At 46.1% G+C, this 18,414-nt stretch overlaps 1 protein-coding gene across 1 annotated transcript in view; it reads right to left on the bottom strand.

Annotated features, from left to right (window-relative positions):
• LOC8023407 (tubby-related protein 3) overlaps positions 1-18,414 on the bottom strand; it is a 58,643-nt gene that overhangs the window by 12,896 nt on the left and 27,333 nt on the right. The window contains exon 3 of the mRNA XM_040205421.3: positions 18-192. Coding sequence (XP_040061355.1) covers positions 18-192 — 175 coding nt within the window. The remainder of the gene's footprint in view (positions 1-17; positions 193-18,414) is intronic.

Raw genomic sequence — 18,414 nt, 5'->3', positions numbered from 1 at the left:
AAACCGGGTTCGCTCACAGGTGACCACGTCCTGGACGGGCCTCTCGATGCTGAGTCCAGCCATGAGGGGCCTGGCCTCGTCCCTACGTGGCTTCCGGTTGCGGACGTGGCTGGACGCCGGTCGGGCGTCCGACGCCAGCAGAAGTCCCTGCGACTGACGCTTGTGGCGCTGCTTCTCCTCCAGAAGCTGGCGCTGAAACGGCAGTGGCGCTCTTAGCCACACCTCTTCCCACACCGCCTCGTTGGACATTGGATACGCGAGTGCTGTTATGTCTTGGATACCTAAAAACTTACCGTCGTTAGCACCAAAACGGTGGCATTAGATAAAACGGGCTGTACCGTGTGTCGAACTAACAAAACCGCGAGGGTCACACAAAACTAAAAAAAAAGAAAAGAAGAAAAAAAGCAAAACAAAACAAAAACACGGCTTTTTGTTTATTTTTGTTTTATCTACCCAGATCTTCAAGGTGGCGGATAAAACTCGCACCATAAGCAGCGTAGGCAGGCGTTGAATAGGTCTGTTGTAGCTCATTGGCACGGGCGTACGCACACCCGAGGTGGACTGGGCCGTCGGTTACCGTCACACATACGGGCTTACTTTATGCCTTGAGAAAACACAAACTTGTACGTTTAGCATGAAACACGTGGTCGGGATGGGCAACGATGAAAAGCTAAAAAATTTGACAAGATGACAACAAAATGGATTGCCGGGAGTCCCCTACAACGCGTGGAAAACAAGCTCACTGAACTCCTTGAGCCATGCCATTCAAACTACCTCTTAATTAGAAGTTTCACCCGAAAACGTTGGATATTCGCACATATACAACCATACGAGTTTGCGTATTACGAATGGGTTGGCCTCCTCGAAAGGGCAGTGTCGAAGACGATTTGACACGAGGAATGAGTTCTTGAAGTCGGGCGGCGGAGAAAAGCTCACCGGAGAAAAGCTCACCGGAGATAAGCTCACCGGAGAAAAGATCACCGGAGAAAAGCTCACCGCAAAACCGGCAGATGCGGAGAAAAGCTCATCGGCCTTTGAGCGGATGCGGAGAAGAGCTCACCGATATTTTTTTTTTAGCTTAGCTTGATTCTGCGCCAAACGTGGCAATTTAACACAATTCGTATTCGTCACTTCAATAAAAATGTCCTTTTCTTTTGTAATATTCTTGAAGTTCATTGAGCATATTTACAAATTCCTCAGAAATTAGTAATCACCCATTCTATACATAATGAAGCTGCAAGCATAAAATCAAAACATCGTACACCGATAAAAAGGCAACAAATTATTGACAGCTGACAGCGCGCCGTCGCTAGCTCTGTCAGATAAAGAGGTTTCTTCCTTGCGAGCTATAATGAATAGCGGCGTGTGAAACGGTTCAGCTCCAAATATTGTGTAGTGCCTAATAGATAAGAAGGTGTTTGTTGATGTAATCAGTGTCGGCTACGCTGTTTCGTTTCTGTTAATTTCACTAACAAAACTTTAGTTGCGAGAACAGCTTCGCTTGTCGTGTTTGCTTTCTTCACACCGTCGTCGTCGTTTGAGCGGTTTTCATCATGTATAACGTTTACCAATTCGCCCTATTCGCTGCATAACAGAAGACTACTTCTTCTATAGGTTAAGAGTAACAACGGTGCCGATGCGCAGCTCCGAAGGTCATGGGTGGCTCACCGTAGAAGGGCACTCAGTATCACACAAAGGGAACGTGTGAAAACACCAGCACGAACGGCTAGAAAGAGTGCATGTCCGTGGAAGAAAGAAGCCTCGATATCCTATTGATTGTTTTATCTTGTTTTCAAAGGTTAACAAAAGCTTCAAAGAGAATTTCAGGCACCGCGTTGTTGCGCATGCACTTTTGAATTTTCGGCAGTTACAGCTTTGATTTTTTAGGTTTTAGGCAGACATCATTAAGTTTTTTAACTTTTTTCTGTTCTTCAAGTTCATAAAATTCTCAGTTAGGCTTTCGTTGCCTTGAGAGTAAGCCACAGAGCAATATACAAAAAGGACATTTTTTTACAAAGCTGACGAATTTTAATGACAGCCTCCATATAAAAAGAAGAAAAAATATAGGTGAGCTTTTCTCCGCATACGCTCAATGGCCGGTGAGCTTTTCTCCACATCCGCCGCTTTTGCGGTGAGCTTTTCTCCGGTGAGTTTTTCTCCGGTGAGTTTTTTTCCGGTGAGTTTTTCTCCGGTGAGCTTTTCTCCGGGATTCCTTGAAGTCGGCTTCTGGTTAGCCTCCGGTGCTTTAAAAAAAAGCCAGCTTTGCAGGCACCCCGAGTCGAAAGGGTTCCTCCCAGAGAGTCCGGAGACAGCAAATGGCGTCTTCGTATCTCCCTCAATGCTCGAAGACAAATAAAATATAGAAAAGCGGTCCCGGCGCCGGGACGTGATGGTTTCGGACGCCCGCACCGGAAATGTTTTGTTTCCTTCCCCACGCCGTCATTCATAGACGCCCCGCTGCCCACCAAGAAAGCGGAAGCGCTCGAATAACCGATCTCCTGCGGCAATCCTGCCTAAAAGACAAGGCCTGGCCTGCGCCCCTTTCCCCTCCTCCCAGGCGTCATCGCAAGTGAATCCACGTAGCGACGCCTTAGCATCAACGCCAGCGCGCACGTGTAACAACGAGCGCGATGCAAGCAGGCATCGACGCCAATCGCGTCTGTAAGCCGCTTTGTGACGTACTACGATGACGTCAGAAGCAGGCCTTGTCATTCTGCCCGGGGCCTGCCTCGACCCGAGAAGTGCCGAACAAGGCACATGACGTTCCCGTGGTCACGACAGCGGACACAGGTGTTCGTGACCTCCTGCAGCTTGTTGTTTCGACCGCCGCGCGCGCTTTCTGTCGTGGAAGCTCCCCGGCGAATTCGGACGGATGACTCAACGGGTGATCCGACACCACCTACAGAAATCGTGGACAGACAATTACGAGGTGCTGACGCTGCGCTTGGTGCTGCTTTTATGTCAGAGCTTCTTCAAGCGTCCGTGAGTCTTTAGGGCTGATCGGTGACCGAGTGTCACATCGCACCGCGCGCTTCGGAGCGTGTGCAAGTGAAAGGTCGCGCTGCAGGATCCATCCTTGGCTCGATCCCCATCCCCTGCCCGTTTCGATCTGGATAAGCATCGTACCGGGGTGCGGTCGTGAGTCCCTATGGCGTGGCGCACGTTAAAAACCCCAGGTCAGCAGCAGTCGTACTGCACTGAGTAAATATCTCGTCTACAGCGCGAACCAGCGTTTTCCCAACCCTAGCAGGGCCCCACTTCATGCTCCCTACATTTCTAAAGTGTATTATTCTTTTTCTTCATCTTAAGTTGTGCCATTTTCTGAAGGAGAAAAAGAAATTAAGTGCAAGTACTCAAAAAGGAAGCTAACGTTTTAATTGCAAGGCGACACAGAAACGCTCTTATGGGGCGGTCCTTCGAAATGTTTCTCCCCGCAATATAATCTTATTCGTTTATTTTTTTTTCTCGAACCTCATTAAGAATTGTGCGACAGTGAGTGTAGGTGGCGTCTCACCGCGTCGCCTGCTTTGAGACTAGGCGGGGCGGTTTTCCTAATTAATCTGGAGAGGGATCCCATTACGGGATTTGCATTCCCGTTAAAGTTGGGAACCCACTCAAAGAAGAGCACGTAGGGATGTAGGGCACTGCCAATTAGACGACCGGCGCTCGGCTTTTTACTCGCCAAGCTAAATTTAGTCTGCCCTTAGGTAAATACGTGATAATTTCTTTGTGGGCTTGTTTGAATCAAATTTGTAAATGATACTCCTCTTGGTAAAAAAAAAAAGTAATACACTACAGGTGTACTAATCTTGTACTTATATGAAACACTTTGCAAAGATTACAGTGCACTTAAAGTGCTTCTTTAGTTTACTAATAGTATATATTAAACGTACGCTTTTAAAAAGATCGGGTGGACGCGCAGACCGCATCACTAAACCAAAACTATGTAAACTGAAAGTATATTGCAGGTCTGTGCTTAAGATATTGAGAGTGCGGGGTGTTTCGAAAAAAGAGAAATGTTTTCTTCGGCCTAGGGTGTTATGCAGTGCATAAATCTTAACTCTGCGAGAACGTCACGCTATCGGTTGGAATAGAGCGCAAAAGCTTGAGAGCAGGACGTTACCTGGATCAAAAGATAATTGAAAAACATGTAATCTTTTTTTTTTTTTTCTTTGTGAGGCGAAGTCCACCGAAGCATAATATCGTGAAAGCAAGAAGTGAGAATCTGGGTGTCTGTAGCACCTAATAAAAAAAAAATGATTGTAAGAAAGGAAAATATAACAATAATCTCTTCCTTCCTGACAAGTGTATTTCGCTGATATAAATTCCACAAGCGTCCACAACGTCATTTCTTGTTAGGACGATATGAGACTTAGGTGAACGTCGGCTCATAAATAAATTTCATTCTTTCTCAGTTTTCTTTTAATCCAGGACACGTAATGTTCTCAAACTTTCGAGTTTTATCCCACCCGCTAGCGTCACAATCTCCCGGAGTTTGAGTTTTCTGCGATGCGGTTTATTTACCAGGGCTGAAATTCACGGTTCTCTTCTCACAGAAAGTGCCGGTAAATAAAAAAAAACAAAAAAAAAAAACTTTAGGCATACTTTTTGTTTACTAAGAGTAAAAAAATTAGTTTACGTTTAGTGCATAGCTTTTTCATTAAAGGTCATGCAAGTAATTCAACGTTTTCACAATTTTTGCGTTTACTTCCATAGCGATGTACATCACTTACATTAGTTTTAAATAATATATAGTTCAGTTCATGGTTCTATTTACGAGATACTGGAGGCCGCAATTCGGCTCAAGCATTAGTGGAATGTAGTGTTAATTCCCACGTTCAAATACCAGATATATGATATAGCAATCAAAACAAAAGTTACACGTCAGGAAAGCATTGAATCGATTGTAGTTTTTACAACGGGTCAAGTATACAGTACACTAACGATGATAGAGTGGGTAACATTAGGCTCCATAGTTTAAAATCAAAGCGGGCCAACTATTGTTACTGTCCCGAGCGTACACGCTAATAGTAAACAAATGAATGAAACAACAAAAAAAGTTATTTACAAAGGAGTGTAGTCCTGGCAAGGTGCCCAGACTAAGTCCCGCGCGCAGCCCCATTGTGTTGGCTAAGACGTTTTTTTTTTTTTTTTTTTCTTACGAGAAGCAATTTTCATTCGTTTCTGGCGGTTCTTTAAAGCTGCCAGCCTGCTCGTTAATGCACTTTTGGTCCCGGCAATCTTTCAAAAACGTGATTTAATATATTTTATTTTTTATTTTTAAGTCTTTACCGACTCAAGCAATCTGACGGAGTTCAGAATTCATATCTAAACCCAGCGGCTTGCTTTTGGCACCTGCTTTGTTTTATATCGCCAACGATGCCCAGCACTGCTGTGCACGTCATCCCCCTAACAAAAGTCACTTGACGCCTTAAAAAAAAAAAAAAATAATAAACGCAGGGCGCGGCCATGTTTAGGCTTCTTGCTTTGTGATTGGCTCTTCTGTCTGCTAATTGATTAATGCTGCAATCTGATTGGCTGCATTGCGATAATAAGGTGTTCGCCGTACCCTGCGTCTCTTAAGCCGTGTGTGACTGTAGTTGCCTTTGTTTGTTGGACCTTGCACGGATGTCCAGACTTCTGTCAGACATTTCTAACATTTTTTCATGCACAATAAAAAAGCTTCTCCAAAAGAAATTACTTTTTTTTCATCAGTTGTCAACTAAGACTATTGTTGTTATTTTTAGGTTTTTCTTCGTATAGCTAGAACTTTTTTGTATGTTTAATGTGCACTGGTCACAAAGTAATGCCAAGCAAAAATATTATGATACAAAAAAAATTGTCTTTAAAAGATGAAGAACGTTTATGTGATTAAAAAAAAAAACACAAAATAATGAAACAGGTAGGGACGAAGAAGAGAGACAGTATGCGGTTCTTTCAAGCTAGCAACCTAGATTTAATGATGTCACCCTCAATGCGTCAGCCCTTCCTTTCCCTGGCCTGAAAAATCCCTGGTCAATATTAAATGTCGGTTGCTAGTTGAAATAACTGTACTGTCTGTCTTCGGCCCTACATGTTTTATTTTATTATTTCGTGCTCGTTTTTTTTTTGTTTTTTTTTGTAAACCATATTTACCGACCCACTCTAAGTTCATTTTCCTATCCTCATGAGTTTCCTCGTTAATTTATTCTCAAATTTTTATTTAGCTACTCTTTTTTTTTTTTGTATTCCTTAACACAGCTTTAACATTTTTTATGCCTACCGCTTCTTTCAGTTCTCCAGACGCAAATCACGGGAAAAAAGCAAAATGCTCCAACGGTGATTTTTTTTTTTTTTTTTTTGTACCTTTTTTTGCTGCCCACCTTCCCACAGATCTCCGAGATTTGCATGTAAAAATTGAGTTTTTAAAGTGTCTGACTCAAAAAAAGCAAACAATAACAAACAAATAAACAAACAAACAGATTCTTTCGCTTCCTATTCATATGATATAATGCCACATTCCTAAAAAAAATATTTGAAACATAGCGACAAAAAGAAATTGCTCGCGGAACTTTGTACACCCTTCACCAAGTTGCCCCCCCCCCCCCTTTTTTTTTCTCAAAAAAAAAAAAAAAAAAGAAGAAAAAGCCACGCGCAAGGTTTTTGTTCGTTTTACTCCTCTCCATCATCGAAATTGAATCGGGGGAAGTCGTAATACACCACGCCGAATGTTCTTTCTGTGCGCGACACAAGTTTGTATCATGCTGTTCAATAAACAAAACAAAGAAAAATATACACCCAACCGATATAACGGCTTCCGGGCACATTTGGGACACCTGGCAGTTTCGCCGATAAGAATAAGCTATATATATATATATATATATAGAGAGAGAGAGAAAATTACGGATTGCGTCGAGCCAATGCTACCTAGAAGACAGAGGCCTGCTCATGACGTCATTTTCGACGGACGCCCGACCCGCTCCAAGCGGCAAACGCGTGACGCTCGACGAGATATACGCGGGAAAAGCGGGAAACAGGTGCGTCTTGCGTCGCCTGCATCACGCTCGGTGTGAGCCACTGCGAGACGCGTTTGCGGCGACGCTGACGCAAGCTAGGCGGCTCTGCGTGTATGCCCACTACAGTGTGATGACGCTTGGGGGGAAGGGGGGGGGGGGGGGGGGGGGGGCTTTGTTTTTTATGCGGTATTAATCGATCGGAGGAAAGGGATGGCTTCGACATTTTCGAACTTCTATCGGAAAGTTCGACACAAATAGAATTCGACGGAAGCGCGACCAACTTTCAAACGCATGCGCCAAATAAAACAACAACAATAACAAAAAACGAGTTTACGCCACCTGGTGCGGGAGAAGTGCAGTAATGGTTGGGGTACCTTTTGATTTATCGATTCGTATTATTAAACTAATTAAAGGGTTAAGAAAAGGACATGTCTTGACTTCTAATGTGGCGCATAAACATTGATAAAATACTTTTTTTTATAAAATATAAAATGAACTCTATGGCTCCGTTTCACTTTTTAATCAAGCAGCGCCAAGAAATGCACCGTCATGGCTCTCGTCGTCTGCGTGCGTTTCCTATTGTTGCGTCACAGAGTCATGTGACGTCGCAATCCTTCGTGACGGTTGTCCGTTACGTTTCTTCGTGACGGTTTTTATCGCAAGAATTCGACTGATAAAACGCAATGAGTTTTCTCTCCCGCCCCTCGGCACTTGTCCGTCGAAAACTATGGAACCCCCCCCCCCCCCCCCCCCTTCCCCCCTCCGGCGGCAGAGGAAAAGAGTACGAAAGATGGCGCGCTTTTGGCGGACATGCGATAGGTTCCCCTTAACGCTCGCTTCCGCTCGAGTGCTTGTCTCGAACAGCAAAGCAAATAAAGGCTCGTGTAGAGCGCCGACTTGTCCTTCGGATTGGGTGAAACGGTGCTCCGAGTCGCGCACCGCGTCCGCGAGGGAACAACTGCTTGGAAACGGGTGTACAAGCAGCCGGGCCGGAAACTAATCTCCTTCTCGAGGGGAAGGACAACAAGCTCTAAGCAGACGCCTCTTTGTTCCAAAATCACAAAATAATAAAAAATAAAAAAAGACACGACGGGTGCAAGTACGCAGGCGCAAGCGCAACAAAGGTATATACAACTCGCTCGGACAAACAGGAAGGTGTGTGCATGAAACGCATGTCAATACACGTATCGCACTGAGGCCACTTCAGCTGCCTTCGTGACAGCCTTGCTGCCGAACGCTTACCTTCTAGTGAATACATGCGGAAAAAGGGCCCAGCGGGCGTGTGCTCAATCCATGCTTTCAAAGTGACGGCACCAGCTCCCGCTAGCAAAGCGTACCTCTAGAATACGGTTTACTCAAAGTTCCCAATGACCACCAGCGAAATACCATGTCGCCACGTGCGCGCTGTATTCGCGGCGAAACGCTCACTAGGGGTGCTTCTTGTTTTTCACAACTAGGGGTCATAGTGCACGTGCTGCCCACTCGGTTATGTTTTCATTTTAATAGTGCATAGAAGCTCGGCATGGCACGTGCTTGCACCAGCAGAGGAAATTAAAGTATCTTCACTCTGGGTTGGGAAAAAAAAAATTCCACCAGGCGGCGGACCCAAACTTCTCGTCACGAATAGTATACGAGACTTGCACGGATGTAACATCAGCTGCCCTTGTTGTGTTCTTACGGGCTGAGCGCGTACCTTCTGCAGCCTGTATTTCGCGTCACCGGATTCATTGTTTTGTCGGCGTGAAGAAGTATAGAATGACTAGCAGCACGGAGAAACGACGTCATGTGTAAGCCATGTATGAATGGCTCGCAGTGACATCGCATGATCTGCCCTTGTGGTGACCTTTCGACTGAACATGAACCATCTGCAGCATGCGTATCGCACCACCGAATTTCTTTTTTGCAGAATGGACAAGTACGGATGACTGTGTCACCAGCATAGTGCGGTGACGTCACGTGTAAGCCATGTATTCGTGGCGTGCACCGACGTCACATCAGCAGTCATTGTGGTGGCCAAGACGTCTACGCCTCCCGCAGCACCACCGATGTTGTTTGACTTTGAATGGAGAAATACCCTTGTTACACGGGCAATCTGAAAGGGGCGGTGTGTGACAAGCATGTAGCGCCCTCTCCCGTCCACCCGTCGATGGCCGCCAGCATCGGCGGGCAACATTGGTCACCGCACCAATAAACGCCGGTAAGCGTACGCCGCCCCGGTCAGACATCGTTCACCCTCACAACCAGGCTGCGTGTCGTCTCTTCTCGGCGGGTACTTCGGCCCTCTTCGTCCACGTTCTAGAGAGATCGTGACACTGGCGACGTGGATGTTGATCAAGAAACCTCGTTGTTTCAGTGTAATTTAAAGACGCGTTTTCTTTCAATCTCTTTTTCGCAAAACTTGACGACGTAGCTTGAAGGTCGCAGTGTTGGCAAGGTCCGCCAGTGACGATATTTGAATGCAGCTCATAGATTGGACCTGCGCATTGCGTCATCAATCGATTTGAGCTAGTGATAGAGATCGAAAAGTATTCGGGTAGTGGCCCGTGACCAATTGCTGCAATGACGACAATAGCCGAACCATAACAACGCCTGGAACTCAGCGCATGTCCTGTGCTTGGCCAACCCCAGCGCGTGACTAAGATCAACAGTGGCGACATATATAGATCGGCTTCAGAAAAACAAACAAACGAATTAGTCGTTAGATGTTAACACAGCAGGAGTTTAGTCTGCCGGAACATGGCGACATTGTTACCCACTGTAGATGAGCAATTTAGCCAGTGTAGTACGCAGGACTGCTAGCCTGGGGTCTTGAATGTGCATTACGCAGTAGTGATACACGACCGGACGCCGGTACGATGCTCATCCAGATCGAAACGGGCAAAGGTGGGTGGGAATCGAACCTATGATCCCAGGTTTCTGCAGCGCGAGCTTTCGCTCCCAATCAGCTTCAGATCATGATGCGGCCGCTTCTTCTGGCTGCCAGTATAGACTTCCATAAATCATTCACCGCGCGCGTTACATTCTGGGAACCTGTGGTCCAGAAGCGGAGCGCGTATGGATTTCGCTTCCCACTGATTCCCACAATGCATTAAGTGGCGTTACGCCTAGATGAGGCGCTTCGAGTTTTGGAAAAAGACTCTTGAGGAGAAGAACGCTGCTCGTTTTTATTTCGTTTTTTTTTTCTTGCAAATATCATTGCGCGAGGAAAGCTAACGCGTGTTTTAGAGATTATAAAGGTCAGGTATTCATATAAAATAACACTTACGCAAATTAAAAAAAAGAAAATTGTCGCATTACTTTTTTAGTTGCAGTTAAGTCAACCCTAACTGGAGTTATGCTTCACCACAGTTACCGCACTATACTCTTGGATCGCTATTTCACAAGTGAAGAGTGCGCGTGCACAGCTTTGATTAGCTCTCAAGGTGCGCAGGCGCACGTGCGCTCATAGCTTTGACTACATGCCCACAGAACGTTGCCTAAAAGTGTAGTGCGGTCACTGTGGCTTAGCGTACCTGCACTTAAGTGTGTCCGTCTAACAAGTGCTCAAGAGTGACCACCGCTAGCACGATGCGACGACGTAAAGTGCAAAGCATGTACTATCGCGGACAATATGAGCTGAAACAGCGCTCCGGCCGGCGCACGGTACTACCTGCGCCGCCTGTCGCCTTGCTCCGCAGACATGGAGCACCCTGAGTCCGAGATATTTTCTCACTTGCGCTCGCTGCGCCACTGCGCTCTTCCGGCTGTCTGCAAGCGAGACGGTGGGTGCGACAGCGGGCATGTGTGGTAGGGCGGCGGGGGGAACAAAAGATTACACTTGTCGTCCCTCCTTTGGAATTGATTTACTTTACTCTATCGCGCAAAATCCCGTAGAAAAAACGCTGACTGGTAAAGAAAAAATATTGAAGTGTCTTAAATTTCAACTGCGATTACCGTTTTTGAAAGTCATATCAAAAGACGTTGCAGGTTGTTTTTGCTTGATTATAGGTGCATGCACAAAGTGGGACATCGTAAAATATAGGCCGAAATCTGTATGCCGGATTTAGTCCGGCTCCAAGGTATTTTTGTTTTCTGTTTCACTGATCACAGATGTTCAAAATACGGTAAGCATACATGTTACTGAGAAGGTTTTGTAACCTTGATTAGTATGAAAAGGTTCAAAAATATAATTTTTTTTATTCCTGGGCCCACGTTCAAGCAAAACAAGTTGCTAACAAGACACCAGTTCTTTGTTTACGAATTCTTAGTCTAATAAGGTGGGACAAACAGTCACATATTTGCCAGGAGAAGGAGATTGAAATTTAATCGAAAGAATATTTGCAGAGGACAATCTCAGACACAAACGATTAATAGTCGGCGTGGAAGTTCAACCGCACTATACGAGAAGATCGGGATGAAGGAGGCACACCTCAAAAGTATGCGCTGGTTAAAGGCGTCAAGCAGTGTGTCGCAACCGTAGCATCAAGCTTTGTTCCAATCGGCAGAAGTCCAGTTCAGGGGGTCCTGAGGCGCAGTAAAACTTGCAAAATAATTTAATACCGCGTCCTTCTCCCCCGACCCGAAACCACGGCTCTCATCCTGTCTGGTAAGAGATCATAGAGCGCGGCCACGAAGTCTGGCTCAGCCCCGAAGCCACTCCCATTCACCTCCCATTGCTTTCCACAATTTGTAGGCAGTGGCGCGGTGGAGGGGTCGCCGTGGCATGGCTATCTTGATGCGCCTCTAAATGTTTTCGATGATATTCAGATCGGCTCCTTTTAGGGGCCAAGGCAGCTTCGTCAGGCAGCGCACCTAGAGGAGATACGAGCGTGACAGCGCATTTTCCACTTCGGTGCTTTCTTGAAATGCACTGAAATGCATGTTAGCTGAAAACGTAAACATTGGGCTACACGGCACACGCATCGTGATGGTGGTTCCGTCGACCAATATTATCGCTAGCAGACGGCCGGAAGAGCGCAGCGGCGCAATGAGCGCAAGTGAGAATTTATCTCGGCCTCAGGGTGCGCCGTGTTTACGGGGCGATGCGACAGGCGGCACAGGTAGTACCGTGCACAGGCCGGAGCGCTGTTTCAGCTCATATTGTCCGCGATAGTACAGACGAAGGCTCAAGACCGAGAGTGTATGGCACAACGGTACCGGCCACGCGTTACGTTTCTTCAGACGCGAACTCTATGCCGAGCGCAGGTTCGTCTGCTTCTTTTGCAGGGGTTGCGGTGACGTCAAAACGACGCCAAGCTTCGATTGGCTCTGATTGAAGGATAGAGGGTAGGCCTCACGGCAGCTTGCTTTGAACTCTACTCACTATTCTTCAATCGTAGCCAATCAGAACCTGGCGTCGTTCTGACGTCACCGCAACCCTGGCAGAAGAAGGAGACGACTTGCTCTCCACGTCGGAGTCGCAAGCAATCATATTACTCGTGATGATTTGACTTTTGATACGTAGTTTTCTATTTATTCAAAATAGCGGCAATCATATGAGTTTTTGTTTTATTGCCTGCCAAGTCAACGAAGTTTCTAGTAGCAACTAAGTCACCATGGGATATTACTTTCTTCTGCCGTCGTTGCATAGTTATATTCGACGACAGTTCCGCATGTACAGGAAACTAGGTTTACATCTTTGCTAGCCTTTTACACCGTTCTTATGCTTATAATCTAGGTAAAAAAAATGCTGAGTCATTGGGCTGTGATCACATGCGCAGTCGCAGAAGGCGTTCCACAGCCCAATAGACAGACATCAAGCCAGCACTGGACAAGGGACCCAACTTCAGCCAGGAGCCGAAGCTGCGACCTGTTGCCAAACCGGCACTCTTAAGAGGTATAGCGGAAAAAGCAAGCCCTGAAGAGAAGGAAAGGTGCTGCCGTTCCAGGATTTATTCTTATGCCATTCGGCACGAATGCTACCCAGATGACGTCAATGCTCTCTTTCTTGGTGCACAACCTTCCACCGGTCACGCCAAAAGAATCTGCCGAATCCTTAGCATGGAAGCAGGTAGACAGGTACAGACAGTGCCTTTGGGTCTGTTGCTATCAAAGGAGTGCAGCACGAGAACCGGCTGAGAGAGCCTTCAGGGATCACCTACGGACTGCCGCTCAACATAACTAATTCGTCTGGTATCAGACGAAGCTGACGCTTCCCAAGATTCAAAAACGAGGGGAACCACGGCAGCAACAGGTTGCTACACTCGGGGAAGTTGTACTTCCCCCTAAAATCAAGTCAGCACTGGACAAGGGACCCAAGTTCAGCCAGGAGCTTAAGCTGCGACCTGTTGCCAAACTGGCACTCTTAAGAGGAATAGCGGAAAAAGCAAGCCTAGAAGACAAGGAAAGGTGCGTGGCAGTGCTTACTTCGAGGCAAGCTGTGAGGCGCCGGAAAACGTCGCACATTGTAGACTACTTTAAAGACAAAGACTTAAAACTGCTTACGTCAGACAAGGAGGGTGGCTTTGTGGTGGCTCCGCGGGACTTGTACCATGAGAAGTCTCAACAGGCTGTTCTCAAGAATTTCAAGAAAGCGAGTCCGGGACCTTTGACCAAACTTAAGATATGCGCTAAGGAACTTTGCAGTGAAATTAACTTTCCAGGTCTTCTGAAATGCGTGCAATCTAGCAAGGGACTTCATATAGGCCTTTTTTCTGCTAAGACGCATAAGATAGGTATTCCTTTTAGAGCGATTGTTACCGAGGGGGGATTTTAGCGATCCCAGCTGTCCGGCTTACTTGCGAAACACCCGTCGTGCTTGGAACTACACGACCTTTCCTGGTTAGAAATTTGGAAACGATTATTGATTACTTAAAGGGAGACGCTCGTGGGATGCGTAGTGCTTTTTCTTTAGACGTGGAAGATCTTTTTTATTCTATACCGCACGACCATATTTTTTCGGCGGTTAGAAAATGCATAGAGCAGAACGGCGAAGTGTTACTTGCCAACTCGAGTGGCATCAGTGCGGAGAGTTTTTTGGAGCAGTTATCTTTCTATCTATCGCGCACGTATGTTTCACTTCAAGGTGATATGTACGTCAAAAAGAAGGACATTTGCATCGGGTCGTGTGTTGCGCCGGTGCTATAAAATATATTTTAGGTAATTGTGACAACACCATTGCCGAGAGGCTGGGGCACGACAACAGGATGGAGATTTATAGGTACGTTGATAATTACCTTGTGTTCAGCGAATCGGCAGAGCGATCACTGGATGGCGTTGTACCCCAGATGCTCGATGTGTTTTCCTCGTGTTCTGGAGGTCTGAGGTTTACTCACGAGTGACCTGTAGAAGGGACACTACAGTTCCTAGACCTTAAACTACGCTTTCTGGAGAGCCACATATGTTGGGCGTACGAACCAAGGTCTAAGAAAAGCATCCTGCCGTACGAGTCTGCTCATTCAAAATCAGTAAAAAGGGGCATTGCTTTGTTTATGTTTGGAGGCGGCCCTAAAACGATCTTGCGGACATTCTGTGCAAGACAGCTTTAATTTACAAATTTAGCACCTGCAGAAGGCAGGTTTCCCACAAAGATGCCTGACTGAGGTTGTAGAAGCATTGTTAAAAAAATTCAAAGGGGCAACAAATCGGGCAAAAAGAAGCCAAAAATAAGACCGGTAATTATGCCGTACTTGCTTGCCATGTCCCATAATTTAAAGAAAGTTGCCCAGCGGTTTAGAGTACCCGTAGTACCCCGGAAAATATGGCACGCTTGTGCCGCGAAATCAATAATCCCCAGCCTTGATATGGAGCATTGCAGCATAAAACACCGGAGCAAATATGCTGAGTGTGCCGTCGGAGTGGTGTACGAAATACCGCTGACTTGCGGCTCCATATACATCGGCCAGACTGCAATGATCGTGCACGGGAACATGCGGCAGCTATGAGAGCGAGCCCGTCTGGTAATCTCGCTGTTCATTGTAGTCGATGCCCGTGCTCGTCAGTTCTGCATGATGTAAAAGTTCAGGCGAAAAAACAAATATGGCGAAAAGTGCACGAGGCGTTTGAGATTAGGGCAAAGGGAGACAAATGCGTTAGTGAACCTTCCCTTGCCCTCTCAGGGAAAGAGTTTGAATTTATCGAGGGATCTTGTCGATTGATGTGATGAATAGGCGTTTCTAACTGCCTATATATTGTGTTTTTTCATAAATAAACTTTAGTTGCGAGTGCGCCTCGTCTTGCTTACTCACCTCTTTCTCCTCTCGTTTTTGGCACTTTATATTCTGAGACAGACAAAGATGGCTGCGTGCAGAAGGGCTTGATTAGAATAGTCTATGACTCTATCTATATAAACAACAGTAATTAGGTATATAGAACAAAAGACTACTCTAAGCTTAGCCTGAGCGAACAAGCCATCAGTCGCCCATCCTCGTGCAGCATAACGATCAAACCGTGGACCTTTCCTCCCGTTCGCTGTCCCCATTAGCCTTAGAAGCAACGTGGGATTGAAGCCCGAAGCTCTAACTTTCTTTTTCTTTTTTTTTTTTTGTTGCATTTCTCGCTTGTCAAAGCCGAGTCTGTTTCCAAATGCTCGCGGTCGTATTCCGATTTGTCTCTTAACCCGGATTTCTTTTCAAGTTTTGTATGCCGCCCAGGAAGGAGATTTGGGCACGTCTTTGGAGACGGAAGTGTCCCTAACGAACCGTCGCCGGAAGGAGAACGATCATCATTTCCAAACCCAGGATAGAAACCACGGAAAGGAAGGGGTAGAGGTAGCGGGAACGTTAAACGTAGATAGAGTGATGTCTCGTTAATCTACATGCCTCCTTTCCACACCCCATCCCCCCCCCCCCCCCCCAATATAAAAAAAGCGTCGATAATGTCGGTAGTCTAAAATAATAAAACAAAAGTAGCGTGTCCCCAAAAAGAACAAATGGTCTTTTTTTTATTGCATAAGTAAACTACGCATTACCGAACGCTCGTTCACCTCGCAAATGAAGCCCTAATGGTCCTAACCAGTTGCCAAAGTTTCAGAACCAACAGTCATCTTATTCAAAGGCTATAACCGATTTGCTGAAATTTTCAACGGGAAAATGGCGGCTGATGGACCTCTTATAATGCAGTGCAGCTCAGCGGCGCCAGTTACCGAAAACGGACGAAAATGGGCCTCGTTTTGCCTGAATTAAGACTTTGGATTGGGCAAATTGGTTCTTCGTGATGTTGGCGCCAGTCCGTGTTGTTGTGGGCGTCTCTTCGTCCTCAGTTTATTTTTTTTTTTTTTGGCGTTTTTGAGTTTTTTTAGATTCATTTTTCCATTGAAATCTTTAAGAAAATGACCAATAGCTTTTGACAGAGATAACGTTTAGTTTTGAAACTTTGGCATCTTGTTCGAACTGCTAGCACTATATCTGGGTGGAAACTGAGCTTTCAACGAAACGTAATTTACTTTTCGGCAAAAAAAAAGAGAGGTGTACAATTTTTTTTTTCTTGGGGGGGGGGGGGGGGGGGGGGGGGCATTTTACATTCACCTTTACCTAGTCTGTCCCCGAAAATGATGTATATATAATGTGTCCAGCGGACCTTTCACTGTATAATAAGCCGCAAAAATCAGGGCCTGCACACAGCAAGCTGAAACCTTCACCGAATGTGCACTGTGCAGGTCAGTTTTACCGTATCAAATTTCAAAACGCAATTCTCTTCATGTAAAAAAAAAAGAAAAATATGAGAGAAAAAAAGTTTGTTATAGTCAACGGCTGGCGCGTTCGCAGACGACTGAGTTAACGACACTATTTACTTGTGGCGCCATCTCTCAATAGGCTCAGCGAACAGACGACCCACTCTGTTCTCTGCTGGCTGCGCCTATCGGGAGATGGCGGCGCAAGTAAACAGCGTCGCTAACTCGGTCCTCTGCTAACGTGCCTAACCTCGATTTTAGCAAGTTATTTGCTCTAATTCTTTTACAGAAAGATAACTGCGCCTTCAAATTTCACACGGTAAAACTGACCTGCTCAGTGCATATTCGGCGAAAATTCGAGCTTTTTATGTGCACACGCCGATTTTTTCCGGCTCGTTTTACATCGGAAGGGTTCGATTGGGACACCCTGCATATAGTGGGGCGTCCATATTAACGGGATCCGTATTATCGAGAATTGACTCTCTGCACTCCCGCGTTTGAGGCAAACGAGCCGAAAAAAACGGCACAGATAAAGAAATAAAATTGAAATAAAATTGAAACAAGAAAAGAAATAAAGTTTTTAACACTCCTATTTGAGCCGAACGTACCTCGGAAATTATTCGATGGCGGGGTAATGACCCGATTGAAAAGCGGCCTAGCTGTAAGTCGGGCTTCTTGCGGATCCTGGTAATTGCGCGGTTAATGAGATGGAACGGTGGATGCTGCATAATCGGTTTTTGTCAGTCGTTATAATGTCGCAATCCTATAGCGCTTTACTTCCCTATAATATAAAAACAAAACGAATTCCTCACAATTAAATGCTTCAGGTAAAACGGGGCAGACACTTTTCAGTTTTTTTTTTCTCGTTTATGTCACATTTATAGACTCATTTCCAAAATCACTTGCCGATTGTTAAAAAGGTCGAAATCTCTGCACAATTCTGGAACACACTGTGGAACGTGCGAGTCATCACATTAGTGGGCGATGAAATGGAATTCGCAACATTCAGCGAGGTGGAAAAGGTAGACGCTTAAATAGGATTGCAGGGCCCCAAAGGGATCCTGCAATCATAATCAAGCGTCGACACTACCTTTTTTTGCGGCTTCCACATCTGTTGATCGGGCAACCCATCGGGCACGGAGAGAGTAACTCAATATCAGGGTGTCATATCTTAAGGAAACGTCCCCCTCCTACGGGGGCGCCCCGTGGTGCCGAACGCGCGCGGCATGTGACGAAATCGTGACGTTGTCGGTCCTGGTCAGCTTCTGCCTTCCGACTAGTCAAAGCCGCTAAAAGCTTTACTTTTTTTAGTCGAAATACAAAATATAAGTGGCGCAGACCGTTTCAATTAGTTATAAAATTGATTTTGTTCAGTATTTTAGATGAGAAAAGGAATAAATGCAGTTCATATAGTACGAAAACAAGAAATGACCCGTCGACAAAACCGCCACCAAGTGGCGGAAAATGCGGCGTATACCAGATAGGGGTAGCTCGATTAGGCACTGACAAGCGGCGAGCGTAGAAAGGTCCCGGATGTACGCGGCGGCGCTGCGATCGTTACGGGCTCGAGGATCCGACCGGTTCCGAGCGTTTCGAAAGCCTTGGGCGAGCAGCTTTGGCTTGCGTTTAGGCCGTTTGGCGGTATGGCAGCGCGAAGTGGGTCCCGTTCTGAACTGACCTTTACCCCGTGTCCGCTATCGTTTGTGGCCAATGAAGTGTCATGCCGAATTAGATGCCAAACCGACGACGACAACACCACTGCTTCGCTCCGGGTTGCCAGTCAGGCTATCAAAGGCGGAAAGGTGAGCAGACGCGTCGCAGTTCTCAGTA

Source organism: Ixodes scapularis, unplaced genomic scaffold, assembly GCF_016920785.2.
Source record: "Ixodes scapularis isolate PalLabHiFi unplaced genomic scaffold, ASM1692078v2 PGA_scaffold4__175_contigs__length_147842914, whole genome shotgun sequence".
Classification (NCBI taxonomy): Eukaryota; Metazoa; Arthropoda; class Arachnida; order Ixodida; family Ixodidae; genus Ixodes; species Ixodes scapularis.
This window is presented reverse-complemented; position numbering and strand designations above follow the sequence as displayed.